Raw genomic sequence first — 15,451 nt, 5'->3', positions numbered from 1 at the left:
ACCCTAAGCACGCCATTAATTAGTGTTCAAGAAATTGTGGATATAAATTGAACAAATATATGCGACGGGTGAAGGATTACACGAGATAAGGTCCTATCTCTAAAACTTGGTTCTAGTGGGAGAGCTTGTCTCTACTTTATCTGCTTCCTTGCATTGGAGTGCTTTTGCCTGTGAACAATAATAATAATAATAATTTACTCTGATATTTCTTTCTTCTTCATTTTTTGTAAATTGATTGTTTTCTTAAATCTACCGTAATATATCTATTTTTATTTCTTCTCGATGTGTCGAGGAATAGAATACAAACTTTGGGCATACTCTAGCTATTCGCATTAATTCAAGGACCAAAATCCAGTATATAATAAAAAAGGTTGAAAACTTCTTTTTCTTCTTTAATATCGTTGAGTACAGTACAATATAATATACTTTGCAGAACAAGCCGTGCAAAGGACAATTAATTAGGCCAAGTGAAATACGAATTACTAAACCTCAATTCGTTTTCAATGCGCAAGATCAAGAGTTTCACCTTCCATTGATGATGATGATGGAAACTAAATGAATGATTGTAACTTCATATTCCATTGACGTATTCCATTGACGCAGTTAATCCCATGCATATGGCAGAGAGAGGGAGAGAAAAGAAAAAAAAAATCTCCGTAAATTATATGACACAATGGGTTCAATCTATATGGATTTGAATTAATCTCACATTGAGTTTCACTTGACTATGGAAATACACTTAATTGATGGGGCATTATATATGTGTGTGTGAAACCTTGGGCCTAAACAATTTTAACATGTCAACATTATTTTGCCATCTTTAGGACATATATTATTTTAGTGAACACATATATGCCCACATAACCAACCCATGAAAGAATTTGACTAGAAAAAACTAGTAATGTTGTCATTTTATTACTATATATCATTTTTTGGAAGTTAGTATGTTCCTTTCTTTAGCAAATATTATGACCAACCACAATGAGCGCTTCACATGAGGTTTTAGTTCAACTCAGGTCATCTCCAATGATACACTAAGGGGCATGTATTCAATTAAAACTTTTAATGACTTTTGAAATTTAAAAAGTTTAGATGTATTCAATATAAATTTTTTGAGACTCTCTAAAGTATTGATGTATTCAATTGAAACTTTTAAGAAGTTTCTAAAAGTAACAGTATATTCAATTGAGATTTTTATTAGACTTTTAAAAATTCTATAAAAGTTATTGTATATTCAATTGAGACTTTTTAAAAGTCTCTATAAATCTTGGGATATTCAAATTTTAATGACCTCTAAAAACATTTATAAAAGTAACTGAAATACTAATTTTTAAACAAAAAATAATTATATAAAATTTCAAAATTTGTCTCTCATTAATCACAAGATTTTGGGAGATTTAAAAAAATAATAAAAAAAAATACTTTTTTTTAATCTTTCTTTCCTTTTTCTATTTTTTTTCTATTAATTATATTCATTTCCATTTATCTTTCTCTTTCTCTTATTGTTTATTTCTATTTTATATGGAAATATTAAATTGGATTCTTGTAACTTTTTTTTTCATTTTTCATTCATTTTGTTTGAAAAATATCTATTTTTTTATTAAATTATAAAATTTTATATAAAAAATTTATAATTGAATTTAAATATATTGATTTTTATTTATTTTTAAAAGTATATTATATTAATAATATTGACTATTAAATTTATTGTTTATCATATATATTTATAATTTTGATTATTATTTATTTAATTAAGTTTTTAAATTTTTATTCTTTACAAAAAAATTATTATATGGGAAGAAGAAGCGGAATTGTGGAAATCAACACCTCATATAGGAGAATTTCACACCAATCTGGCGTCCAAATTTGGTGTATTACACCCCTTCGATGGCACACCAAATTTGGGGTAATTCATTTTTCCCATTTTGATCTCCATTTTCTATTACAACAAATTTTTGTTCCTTCTATATCTTTTTGTTATCCTTTTGGAATTAATTGATTTGAATTTGTTTATAATTATTTTAACTTTATGGTATTTTTATTTAACATTTATTTTTAAATTATAATCAAGTAAGAAGTAATAAGTATTGGTACAATAAATTAAAATTGTTCACTAAAAACTTAAAAATTACAAATTATCTATTAAAAGAATAATGCTATGTACCCCAATTGGGGTTGTAACCCCAATTTAGATAGCGCTAGATGATAAATAGAATGAAAGGTAAAATTAAATAATTCATTTAATTCAACCTCTCATTTAATGTAATATTAGTATCACTTAGACTGTGATTACAACCCCAGTGGAACAAAATAGCATTACTCGTATTAAAAACTGTAAATTATTTTTTTCATTAATTCCTCTTTTTATTTAATGCACAAACTGAAGATTGGGTGTAAGTGCCAATTCCAGAAGTTGAGATACTTGATTTCAAGAATTTATTAATTCCGATAAATAAGTAACAAAATGAGTTGCCATTTTCATTATATGTAACTTTTTTTGTGTGTTTAATGTTTCTGTTCATTAATTATAATTATTAATTAAAAAATTTGGTTTTAAAAGTTCTATCATATTTGGTGTAACAATTGGAGATGCTCTCGTGCTCGCCAACTCGACTAGTTTGTGGGGGCATGCCAACCTTAGAAAATTTTATGGAAATTTTAGAATGTCATGATACCCTTATGTAAAGTTCATTAATCCCTGTTTGGTATCAATGCTTCAAAATTATTATTTTTTCAAATTCATTTTCAATCACGCAATTCTCAAATAAAATAATTTTGTTCATGGACTTATAATTTATTCATAACTTTTCTTACTCTAAAAAAAAAAAGAAAAAAGAAAAAAGAAAGAACATAACATGTCATAAAATCTATTCTAAAAAATCTATATCAAACATTTTCGTAGTATATGCAAACCTAACAAATTTGACATCCCATTGTGGAGTGGTGCACCTACAAATTTCTAGTAATCATGGGCTATCTCACCTAGTTTGGTGGAGAGACAATGTCATGAATCCGAAAGAAAGAGCTTCTACAATCTTTTCTAACTTCAACGTAAATTAATGGTACAGTTCAGTCTCGAGAAAAATATATCCTACAATTCTAGCCCTTGTTTGGTTCACCTAAAAAGTTAGATTAAAATATAAGTCAAAATTAACAATTAATTTCAACCACTCATTTTTTAACCACACATTTCATCACCTTTTATAAGAATTCACTAAAAATTTGATTTTATCTAAACCAAACAGGGACTTTTCAAGACCCTTTTTATTATTATTATTATTATTTTTTAATGAAGGGAAAACTCGTAGCCATTACCCTTCAAGTGTGCACTGGGTAAACTCTCGAACTGACACAATAACCTGCAAATCACGTCAGCCAGGTAAATCGAACTAGACAAACCCTGTGTAACATGCTCAACCAAGAAAGTATTGGTAGGGGAATCGAATTCACGACCAAAGGCCTCCACGCTCACCTACTTCACCAACTCGACCACCCCATGAGGGGCAACTTCTCTGTTATTGTAATTATCTTCGGATAAGTCATTAATCTGTTGAATTTTCATCTAAATTTTTCCCTTGACCAAAATCAATCTAACTTGTCGTAACTGAATTAACCACCTCTAGTTTTGCTATTAAACCCACGAAATGGATAATAAATTAAAATATGCCAGAAGAGTCCTATAACTCTAAGCTCATTTTAATACGCAGAGAGTAATGTATCCTTCATTCGTACTATTATCCTAAATTTCCCAAACATCATCATGTGACTCCCAAGTCACACCTTAGTATTCTCATATGGCCCAGTCACTCCTGGACTGACCAAGCCCAATAAGTTCTGCAGCTTTGAGATAGATGAACTAGGCTTCCTGACCCATTAACTTAGAAATGTCAACCTTTTCCAGAAATTAAAGTAGGCATTTTAACTTTAGGATAATTATCCATCCCGTCACTGTAAAAATGAGGCATTCACGTTAAGATCTTCAAATTTTACCTAAGCCCTTGTTTGAGCCCCATTCTTTTGAAAAAAACTCATTTTCAACAGTATTTTGATATCATTTCAATCACACATTCTTTAATAAAATAATATTACACGCAAATTCAAAACTTTTCCTCATTTTTTAACCACACATTTCCCATCAATACACTATTCAAAAATTCATTCTTTCTCAAAAAATGGGGATCAATCAAGGGCTAAAAGAAATAATCTCAAAGAACAGTGAAGATTCAATAGAGTCTAATCTGCATTTATACAGGCATGTCTATTTTCTCGAGCCTCTTCCAGCGTACTTCTTTCAAAAAAAGTAGAGCTCCCACAAAAAAAGAATATATATATATATATATATCTTATGAGACCTAAAGGTAGTACATATCCTAGATCTATGTTGGATTCTTAGGCCAGAAGGACCAGGGCATACTGAATTGAATGTGACAAAGGAATTCAAAACATTGCCCCAGTCATAAATGTTGTGACTTCAACTTTTCTCATTATCACTTATTGACACCAAATTTTTCATTCGATTATTAAATTTCATAAGGCGTACCACACCATGTTACAAACACATGCATTAATATCTGAAAGTAATATCAAGTATAGTATCTTGAAACACTTGTGCACTCAAACCAATTGCGTTTACAGTACAACACCAACCATTTCGAGAAACAGCAAAGAAACTGCAATTTACTATCTATGCACATGTTCTTAGTTGATAAATTATTTAAATTATCAACAAAGTATCGAGCATTTGTGACTAAATTATCGACAACTATGGATAAAAATGGAAAAGTTTAAGTTAATAAACAAAGATTTCGAAAGTGTACCACCGTTTGAACTGAAGGTATAACCATTCGGGTTCTACATCGGAGCAAAACTCCTGCCTAAAACGTTGACATTAGCGAAAAACCCTACGAGGTCTCTTCTGTATGGTAAATACGATTTTTTCTTATTTTCCTCTTTGATCGCTCTATTCCTTATATAGTGCGCTTCGTGAGCTGATGATGACCCCGGCGGGCCACCTAGGACGGCGCCTTTTGCTTTTGATTTTTTTGAAGTCTCAATCTTCTCCGGTTTCTCTTCCCGGTGTTTCGGTGTCAAAAAGACAAAAGAGTCCTTGCCATCGCTATTGCTTCGTCGCATCAAATCGCGAAGCTTCCACCTCCTCGAGCGAGATCCGGTGGACTTGCTTTTCCGACACCTGCTCGGCGAGGGTTCCGTCGCCTTTGGCCTCCACACACAGTACGTTCCCGCTGGCACGCTCTCCAATTCATCAGCTTCCGATGAAGACGACGATGGAATCTCACGCTCCTCCTCACCACGATCTTCGATAAATAATTTACTTAATGGAACTTTAATACTCTCCACCTGATCAGACGGTTCCAATATCTTTTCGTCGTTATTCACCAAGAGATCGCGATTAAATATAGGGAAAATGGACTTGATTTCGCTGTTTCCGGTCAAAACTTCCTTACTTTCGCTTACCAAAGAAAACTCAAAATCCTCATCGTCTTCATTGGAGTTCTCCTTGGAGACTTGTACTGCAATTTCTGCCAATCCATCAGCTGAATAGCAGTTGAAGCTAGGGCAGATGCCAATATCCTCCTGGCCACTATTCATTTTCTTCGTCTCAATAAGTCACTTCTATGTGTCTATGTGTACGCTTAGAGAGAGAGAGAGAGAGACTTTGAGGAGAGATGAAAATGGGGCCGAATGCTGGGGTTTTTATACGAGGGTTTGCGGAGGGAAAATGTCTGTGAAGAAATGTATTGATGGCGAATTTGACGGTGTTTGTTGAACGAGCCATACTTGGTTAATACGGCTCACGCGGTCACCTCACACGTGGGCTTCCAGAAGTAAATGTGAGGACACGCGTTACTTCACACGTGGGCTTCCAATTACTTGATTTGTCGATATAATAATGGAATATGGTTCTTGCCAACCATTAATAATTACGTGATTAATGGTAGGAAAATATCTCAGTTGGATTAATTAATTGGCCTAAGTGTACAGTCGAATAGAAGGGTAATGGTTTACATAACCGTGTGAACACATTGAGGTGTACATGTAGTATCTTTTCGAATAGAATTAGTAACTAAAAATTGAATAATGCAAAATGTACAATTTGATGTTACATTCAGGACGGCATTCTTCCTATGTCAGGGAAGGGGGAATCATTGCACGAGTGGGAAAATTTTGGGGAAGGTTTATGCCAGATAATTGTTGACAGATGGAGTGATATAATAGGTTTTGGCAAAGTGTCATTGAATGAAAAAGATGACTGTGTTCAAAATAGTCGAATAATGAAATGTCACATGATATTATGTAAGTGATTATGTCAATATAATCTTGGGGAAGGTTTATGCCAGATAATTGTTGACAGATGGAGTGATATAATAGGTTTTGGCAAAGTGTCATTGAATGAAAAAGATGACTGTGTTCAAAATAGTCGAATAATGAAATGTCACATGATATTATGTAAGTGATTATGTCAATATAACACAACTGCAAGGAAAAATTAAAGGTGTAGATGATATCACTTGAAAAAAATGTATCCCATAAAGTACATGTACACGTGATAACTTTGTTGAAAATTACGAAATTAAATTCTTAAACTACTTTCACACCCATATAACCGTGGAATGGAAAATATTAAAAAAAAATTCAATAGTTAACATGTTTAGTCGCATTTGGAACACGGAAATAAATTTATCAATACAATATTGCAAAATTCGGCACTGAAGTATCTCAGCTATAATTTGTAGTATAAATTTTAATCGACGTTTGATAGAGATTAAAATTTTAATTTTAATTTAAGTCAAAATTAACAATTAATTATAATAATATCTTTCATGAAATTCATAACTTTTTAATTACACACATCATCAATTTTGATCAAAATTGATTTTAATCCCATCAAACAATTATGAATAAAGCCAGTTGGACGGGGATTAGAAACACATTGCAAGAAACATGGTGATTTGGCAAATTGTGATTGAGTATTTTTGTTTCTTTTTTTCCAACTTCTAATAATAAATTGTCAAAATTTTTCTAGGCCTCTATTTGATTCTCATTTTTTTCTCATTAAAATGAAAAATATGATCGTTATTTATCACATCAAGTCATCAAATTTGAATTTCTATTTCTTATGTCGAATCCATAATGATTATATTTTTCATTATTCTTTCGAAAATAAGAAACAAACGGGGGCCTCAAAATGAGAATCTATCATTGAACCTAGAGAGCATCTATCCAAATTTCATTGAAATTCGCCAGTACAGTTGACCATCTGGAAGGCTATGAATGAAAGCCGGCATTTTAGATGCTTAGAGTAGCAAGAAACACGGCAACCCGAGAATCTACCTCACATGATGTACAAAAGCCTCATCAAAAGCTCAAGTTAAGTTTGACTTCTAGAGAAGGTAGACCAAATCAATTTAAAATTCTTATTATTGCATAAAATTATAGAGATTCTCCACCTTTTTTTTAATATATTGTGACATAAGTGAAGACGTCAATTTCAAGAAGTTATACCGCCCAACTACTTATAAATTGGGTAGGGATCAAGTCGATAAATAACGGGATCGATCCAGCGAGGGAAAAAAAATGATATAAATGCAAAATTTATAACTTTATTGATTATTTTAAATATTTTATACACAATATTTCAAGATCATTCAAATACTTGAAGGTAAAAATAAGCTCATATTTGATAGAAATTAAAATCAAAATTTTAATCTAAATTAAAGTCAGTAGTTAATTATAATCACATATTTTCCACAATTTTACAACCACATATTTCATCTATTTTTATCAAAATCTTCTAAAAAATTAATTTCAATCTCCAGGAAATTGGAACTATATGAATACACTCAATTTTGACTTCAAATGGTCCCCAAGGGAGACAAGAAAAGCCAGGACCAATTTTGCAAGACTTAATGAACTGATTAATTTCTTGTTATAATGTTTGTTAGTGTTGAAATTATTTGTCTAATCATATTGATTAATTATATCTCATGTTTTATAATACAATTTTTATGACTGGTTTCAGTGCACATCCAATGTATATGCAATGAAAAAATAAAATAAAATAAAATAATAATAATAATAATAATAATAATAATAATAATAATAATAATAATAATAATAATAATAATAATAATAATCTTCTTGTAGTAAAATGATCAAAAAATTGAGAAATATAAAATTAGCACTAGGGTTGATTTGGAACTTGATAAAATAATTGATATCTAAGATGCCTAATAGATTAACAAAACAAAATAATCGTAGATTTTATCGTGTACATACTTCCCTCATTGTATTTTGATTAAATATAATTCAATGTACACAAGTGGGAAGATGTAATGGCAAAATCAAAGAGTTGGTGTGGAAGGAAGAAGTTTAAGTTTCTTTTTCCGTCAATTTTTTATGCATTAGGAGGAGGGTCATATACAAAGAGAACATTAAGTAATGGAATTTTAAAGGGAGAAAATTCCTTGAGTCAACATATAGCTTTGATCCCATCAAAGGAGCTACAAAAAAAATCTTCAACTCTTTCTGTTTTCTTTTCATATTTAATACAAGTGGAATCTGTAATTCACAATAATCACTTGTTAGTAATTTAGTGATTGTTTATTAGTACTTTTTTGATGTCGCAGAAAATTAAAGGGAAGATGAACAATCACAAAATGAGAAAACTCTCAAGGAAAATTTTATTGAATTTAAGAACTGTCGTCTCAAAGGGCTGTAAGCCTTGAATAGAAAAAACCTAGCAAAATTCAGAAAATAGAATAAAAATATATTTTTCTAAAAATAAAAAAGTATGAGATAACTACTAAGATGGAAAATCCTTATTTTCAGGATCATCCTCTAACAAACGGAATATAAGTCCGAATTTTATGGAAAAATATATTCCAAAAATAAAAATTACTATAAATAGCAAAAACGCCTGAACGAAGGCCTAAACGATAGATTTTGCTCAAAATTGGCCTTGCGTCAGGGCCAAAGACACTGAGTTTTATTCATTGGCTCGATTCTAATCGAATTAGACTAGCAATTCGCCAAAAACGAATCAACCCAAAGTTATCATGAAAAAAAAAAAAAAAACATTATTTTGCCTTGCGACGATCCCATTTCACCATAAACTCAAATCCCTTATACATTTCATCATTCTCCCCAAGGTGGGAAAAATTCTCCCTCAAATTTGACAGGAAAGGAGCTTCATCATCATCAGAATTATCACCACGAAACGGCACCAAATGCTTGATATTGAATACGTCAGATGTAAGAATATGGCTGGGCAGCTTCAAACGGTAAGCATTCGGATTGATCTTCTCAATGACCTCCAAAGGACCAATCTTCTTCGCAGTAAGCTTGTTGTATTTATGAGCAGGAACACGATCCTTTGTTAACATCGCCTAAACAAAGTCACCTACATCAAATTTAACATATCAGCATTTAAGATCTGCAGCACGCTTATACTCAGTGACAACAGCTTGCAACTGATCATAAGCCTATGAGTGAACCTGCTGCAATTGCTGAATAAAGCCTTTGGCCTTACCATGCATTTTAACAGAAGTAGAAACTGGAACCAGATCAAGAGGACCATGAGGAACAAGGCCATACACCACCTGGAACGGACTAAAACCTGTACTTCCATTAACAGCATGATTGTGAGCAAATTATGCTTGACACAACTTCTGATCCCATGACTTAATCTAATCACCAACCAGGCAACGTAATAAATCACCCAAGGAACGGTTAACAACCTCTGTTTGACCATCTGTCTGAGGATGATATGCACTGCTGAAGTCCAACTGTGTATTTACCGAGCGCCATAGAAGTGGCTGAGGAAACGAGTATCCCGATCAGACACAATAGATGTAGGTAGTCCATGCAGGCGATAAACCTCACGAAAATACAGTAAGGCCACATTGACAACATCTGTAGTCTTCTTGCAGGGGATGAAATGTACCATCTTTGAAAATCGATCAACCACTACGAAGATCGAATCAAACCCACGTTGAGTCCTGGGGAGTACTACAACGAAATCCATACTCACGTTTGTCTAAGGTTGAGTTGGAATAGGCAGGGGCATATACAAGCCCGCATTTGTCGCCTTGCCCTTGGCCAAGTGGCAAACCCGACAACGCTCCACAAACTTGCTGACATCTTTGCGCAATGATGGCCAAAAGTAAGAAGTAGCAACAAGCTGCAATGTTCGGTCACGACCCACATGACCCTCATTATGCAACTCTTGAATGATCTTCAACCTCAAACTGTCCTCTGGAATACACAATTGATTGCCATGAAAAAGAAAACCATCAACCCATGCAAACTCCGACTGCACACCCTCCTGCAACTTCTGAATAACATGGGAAAAGTATGGGTCAGTAGAATATAAGTCACACAAACTGTCAAAACCTGGAACCTCCACTCGCATTTCTGTAAGGAGAGTTTGGCGCCTACTCAATGCATCTACAATTTTGTTAAGCGCACCTACCTTGTGCTTGATCACAAAGGTAAACTACTGTAAGTAAGCAATCCAAGAGGCATGTCGAGCAGATACCTTATCCTGAGTACCAAGGTGTTTAAGGGCGTCATGATCTATATACAAAATGAATTCCTTATGGAACAAATAGTGACGCCAATGTCGAATGGCCTGGACTATTGCATAGAAATCCACATCATAAGTACTATATTGAAACTTCGGGCCAGAAAGCTTTTCACTGAAATATGCAACAGGGTGGTTGTTCTGACTCAACACACCACCAATACCCACTTTTGAGGCATCAGAATGTAGCTCAAATGGTTGGGTAAAGTCAGGCAACACCAAAACTGTAGCAGTAGTCAACTTCTGTTTAATTAATTGGAAAGACGACTCTGCCTCGTGAGTCCACTAGAACCTACCATCCTTCATGCATTCTGTAATTGGTGTCATGATGCTACTGAGATGTGGTATAAACCTGCGATAGAAGGAAGCAAGGCCATGAAAACTCCGCACCTCAGTGACAGTGTTAGGCTGTGGCCACTGACTTATTGCCTCTACTTTAGATGTATCAACTGCTAACCCCACTTTCGACACCACATAACGCAGGAATACCACACTATCAGTAAGAAATGAACACTTCTTCACTGCAGCATAGAATTTATCCCTGCGAAGAACTGAAAGAACTTCCCGAAGGTGCTCGACATGATCATCATCGTTAGCACTATAAATTAAAATATCATCAAAGTACACCACATGTAGTAGGCGAGAAAAATAAAATGGAATTATACTAATATTTTGTGAGGATCTAGCACCACAGCCTAACCCATTTTAGAAACGACCTATGGAAGCTCAACCCATGTAAGATTACGAAAGCCTAAGTCATAAGTTAATTAAAAGCCCAGGGATTTAAGAGATTAAATTTAAGTAAAATTGATTACAAAAATTTAATGAATAACTGGATTGCCCCAATGGTCATCTACATGGTATTTCACATAGGCAACCCAGGTTCGAATCACCATGTAGATGTTTTTTTATAAAACTTTCATATGAATTATTTTTATGGCTTAGAGACTCTTCAAATTCTTAGTTAAAGACTAAGTTTAATAAATTTAATGATAATACAACTCCCCCACTTAATTTTTCATTAAAAAGAAACGTTATAGAAGTGGAAGGTCACTTTTTCACTACACTCCTCTTCAAATCCGAATTTCGTCTCATTTTCTCTCAAAAAAATATATTTCATATCAAGTTAAGCTTAAGGAATAACAAGGGTGAGAAGAAGGAAGACTTTCTATACATTTTGTTCTTTTATCCAAGAAAATTCAAGGTAGGTAGAGGTGCAAGTGTTCATTCGTTTTTAAATCTGATTTTTCGATAAATGTTTAAATGAAATGGTACCTTTGGGTACGGTGCTTCGACACTACAACAGTTTGAATGATCATTCTCTAGCTCTACGTGCTATGATAATACTATAGTTATTGGATTTTGCCGAAAATCCATCTACGTGCGACGGTATGAATCTATAGTTCGAAATTTCTAATTTGATAACGAATTGCACCGATGATATCTATTGAGTTTCAAACTCATGGGTTAATTCCGTTCCTACAGGTTGAATGAATTTTCCTTGGGGCATAGATGATGGTAAAGGATGATGTAACATGTCATGGAGAAACCGGTGATTTACATTTTTAGTTGATTTTGAGATGTTTACACTTTCTTTAAATTTGATTCCTATGAATATTGTGTGGATCTATTTTACGAACTCTCTTTATGAATAAACTATGTTTGAAAGTAGATATGCGTCATAGGAATAAATTTACAAATCACCATATACAAAAAAAGTTAGCGACTTAAAGTTTTGATGTCTTTTCAAAAATTTTAGTTTCTGTCTCATCATTAAAAAAATCATAACTCTTTCGTTACTTGGTATTTTTATATGAAACTAATTAGATTGGATAGCCTAATAAGTTAGATACTGAATAAAATTGGAATCATGTCAATCCAATATCGGTAAAAAGTTATATGTCACATAAAGTAAACTGTGCTGGGTGCTGTCTCTGTTTTGTAGCTTCTATCCTTGTTTTCAAAAATTCATAACTCACTCGTTACTCGGAATTTTTGGATGAAACCAATTTGATTTGATAGTCTCGTGGATTAGCTACTGAATAAATTTGATATCATGTGATTTTGACGTTGGTGAAATTTTATATGCCATTTTATGTGAACTGCAACGGTTACCTTTCAACCGGGTCGCCGCTCAGTTTTGAAAAATATTTTAATACCCCATATGATGTTGACGGAAGCTAATTTTTGACTATGTCATATTATAAGGATTTTACTACCTTACATTAAAATTTGATGAAGTTTCAAGATCGATAGCTATGAAAACAAATTTATTTTGACAATTACTATTTAAGACAAAAAAAAAACTGGAATAGCAACATTACTTTTTAAGTTTTGCCAAAATTTCACGTCAATAGTCATTACATGCATGGAACCCATTCTATAAAAAAAAATTTGAAATTGTTTTCTTTTAGAATTGGATTATTGTTTAAATAAAAAAAAAAGAAAATTCTTTAATTAAATTCTAAAATTTAATCATTATACCTTCTACTAAAAATATATTGAACTAACTTTACGGCTAAGGTACAATGGTTGAGTGACGTTTCCGTCCATGTGGGTTGGGGCGTTACACCACAACAAATTTACCGATGAATGGGCGAAGAGCCTGATTCATAACCCGTATGAACGTACTGGGTGCATTTGAGAGGCCGAAAGGCATAACTAACCACTCGTACAATCATTCCCTCGTCTTAAATGCAGTCTTCCAATCATCCCCATGTCTGATCTAAATCTGATGGTACCCACTCTTTAAATCAAGCTTGCTAAACACACAAGCATCGGTAGGCTGGTCCAACAAATCATTCACGCGGGGAATTGGAAAGCAGTAACGCACTGTAATCTTATTGATCGCCCTACTATCCACGCACATGCGCCACGTGCCATCCTTCTTCGACGTGAGAAGAGCATGAATATCACAAGGACTAAGACTCTCCCTGATGTGTCCTTTTGCCAGAAGCTCCTCAACTTACCTACGCCACTCTTCATGCTCCTTGGAGTTCATTCTGTAATGCGCTCGGTTAGGCAGGGCAGCACCAGGCACCAAGTCAATCTGATGCTGAATATCCCACAGTGGTGGTAATCTATCTGGAAGCTCTTCTGGGAAAACTTCATGAAACTCCTTTAGCGATGGCTGAACTACGAGAGGGACTTCATGCTCACTGTCAATCAACTTTCCCACCAGCACATACACTACCCCAGACTCCTCCATCTTTGTCTCAAACTTCCTTTTGGTCAGTAAATTGGCGTTGTTCCCAACTGTTTGTACTGAACCCTTATCCGGTAGTAACACAATTTTCTTTTCCCAAACAGAAAGATGTACGTGTTGGTATATCCATCATGTAGTGAGTGTCTGTCAAACTGCCACGGCCTCCCTAACAGTAAATGACACGCATCCATCTCTACTACATCACATAAAACCTTATCCTTGTAGGTAGGTCCAATTAAGAAGCTGATTCGAGCACGTTGAGACACTTCTACGTCGTTGCCTCTCTTCAGCCAGCCAGGCTAATTTGTACGATTTGGGATGTTTCTGCAAACCCAACTTCTTAACGACCCCCTCAACCACCACATTCTCGCAACTACTAGAATCAATAACAAATTTACATACCTTCCCTCCAACAATACATGTCGATTGAAAGATATTGTTATGCAACCAATCAGTGTTATTCTCCAAGGGAGTCAGGAAGCTCTTCCTCACCACCAGTGCCTGACCCACATCACCAACCACAAACTCTTCATCTTCCGTTGCTTCTTCTATGCCTTCATCGTTAAAGACAGGCGGACCTTCATAATCGTCATTCCCCTCAACAACAAAGAGTTCCCTGAGAGAATTTTTGGGGCACTCAGACTGCTTATGGCCCGTAACTCCACATCTAAAACAACGAATACTAACCCCAGGACGTGTTGGTTGTTGGACAGGATTTGTTCTAGGAGGACCAGATTGAGTAGGATTACCCGGACGTGTCACTTGCTGTTGTGGGTTACTGGAAGAACTCCCTGCAATGAAATGACTAGTAGTTCTCCTGGATTGTTGCTTCTCTATCTGTATTGCCCTCGATGTGCTTCAGAAACTGTCACAGGATCAAACATATTGAGAGTATCCTGTATTTAGGGACGAAGATCACCCACGTACCTTGACACCAACTGCTCATCCATCTCCGTCATCTGGTTCCTCGTAACCAACATATAAAAATCCGTGGTATAATCACTAACCATTTTCCCACCTTGACGCAGATTCTGCAGTTGTTGGTACATGGTTCGCACATAATTGTAAGACAAAAACTGTTTCTTCATATGATTCTTCAATTTGTCCCACGATGCAAACTTGGGTTTCCCTAGCCTGGATCTCGTCACTTTAGTTTGCTGCCACCACGCCGCTGCTCACCCACGAAGCCTCGTCGCAACGAAAGGCACACATTTATCGGTAGGAACCTCTTTAAACTCCAAGATCTCCTCCACTGCAGTCATCCAATCCAAGAATTCCTCTGGACTTAACCCACCATGAAATTCTGGAATATCAACCTTAAATCCTGATTCCCAACGTAGGTTGTCCTTCTGACCACCCCTTCTCCTGCGAACTGGCAGATCCAATGGTTGTTCAAGCGGTGCAAATGGATTCTTATCATCTAAATCCTCAAACTGTTGGGTTGCAGGCGTAGACTGCTGCGGCATAAGAGCAGCGATCTGTTGTGCTAGCAATTCCACTTGCTGATATAGCTGTGCAATTTCATCACGTCTATGTACCTCCTCTACCGGGGCATCACGGGTTTCAGGACGTCTCCTTGGCGGCATGGTGAAGGAACGATTTTGGCTCTGATACCAACTGACGTAGCGAAAGATTATAGAGAA

At 34.7% G+C, this 15,451-nt stretch overlaps 2 protein-coding genes across 2 annotated transcripts; both read right to left on the bottom strand.

Moving 5' to 3' along the window:
- Nucleotides 1-4,564: 4,564 nt before the first annotated feature.
- LOC111400836 lies at nucleotides 4,565-5,701 on the bottom strand. Its single transcript, XM_023028267.1, has one exon. The coding sequence runs from the start codon at nucleotides 5,608-5,610 to the stop codon at nucleotides 4,852-4,854; it is 759 nt and encodes a 252-aa protein (XP_022884035.1). The 5' UTR covers nucleotides 5,611-5,701; the 3' UTR covers nucleotides 4,565-4,851.
- Nucleotides 5,702-8,391: 2,690 nt separating this feature from the next.
- On the bottom strand, nucleotides 8,392-9,967 carry LOC111400135. Its single transcript, XM_023027575.1, has 5 exons — nucleotides 9,899-9,967; nucleotides 9,740-9,836; nucleotides 9,516-9,637; nucleotides 9,129-9,407; nucleotides 8,392-8,580 (listed from the first exon to the last, which is right to left on the bottom strand). The coding sequence occupies exons 1-5, from the start codon at nucleotides 9,965-9,967 to the stop codon at nucleotides 8,392-8,394; spliced, it is 756 nt and encodes a 251-aa protein (XP_022883343.1).
- Nucleotides 9,968-15,451: the final 5,484 nt, after the last annotated feature.

The sequence above is a fragment of the Olea europaea genome, chromosome 10, assembly GCF_002742605.1.
Source record: "Olea europaea var. sylvestris chromosome 10, O_europaea_v1, whole genome shotgun sequence".
In the NCBI taxonomy this organism is placed as follows: domain Eukaryota; kingdom Viridiplantae; phylum Streptophyta; class Magnoliopsida; order Lamiales; family Oleaceae; genus Olea; species Olea europaea.
The sequence above is the reverse complement of the archived record's forward strand: the minus strand, read 5'-3'. Positions and strand labels throughout refer to the sequence as shown.

Bases quoted from the DNA above. Each gene is read 5' to 3' on its own strand.
- LOC111400135 (XM_023027575.1), bottom strand. From the start codon at position 9,967: ATGGTACATTTCATCCCCTGCAAGAAGACTACAGATGTTGTCAATGTG. The intron at 9,837-9,898 runs GTTTATCGCCTG...TCGTTTCCTCAG, and splicing joins CCTTACTGTATTTTCGTGAG to CCACTTCTATGGCGCTCGGT. The intron at 9,638-9,739 runs GTGATTTATTAC...ATGGAAGTACAG, and splicing joins GGTTGTTAACCGTTCCTTGG to GTTTTAGTCCGTTCCAGGTG.
- LOC111400836 (XM_023028267.1), bottom strand. From the start codon at position 5,610: ATGAATAGTGGCCAGGAGGATATTGGCATCTGCCCTAGCTTCAACTGC.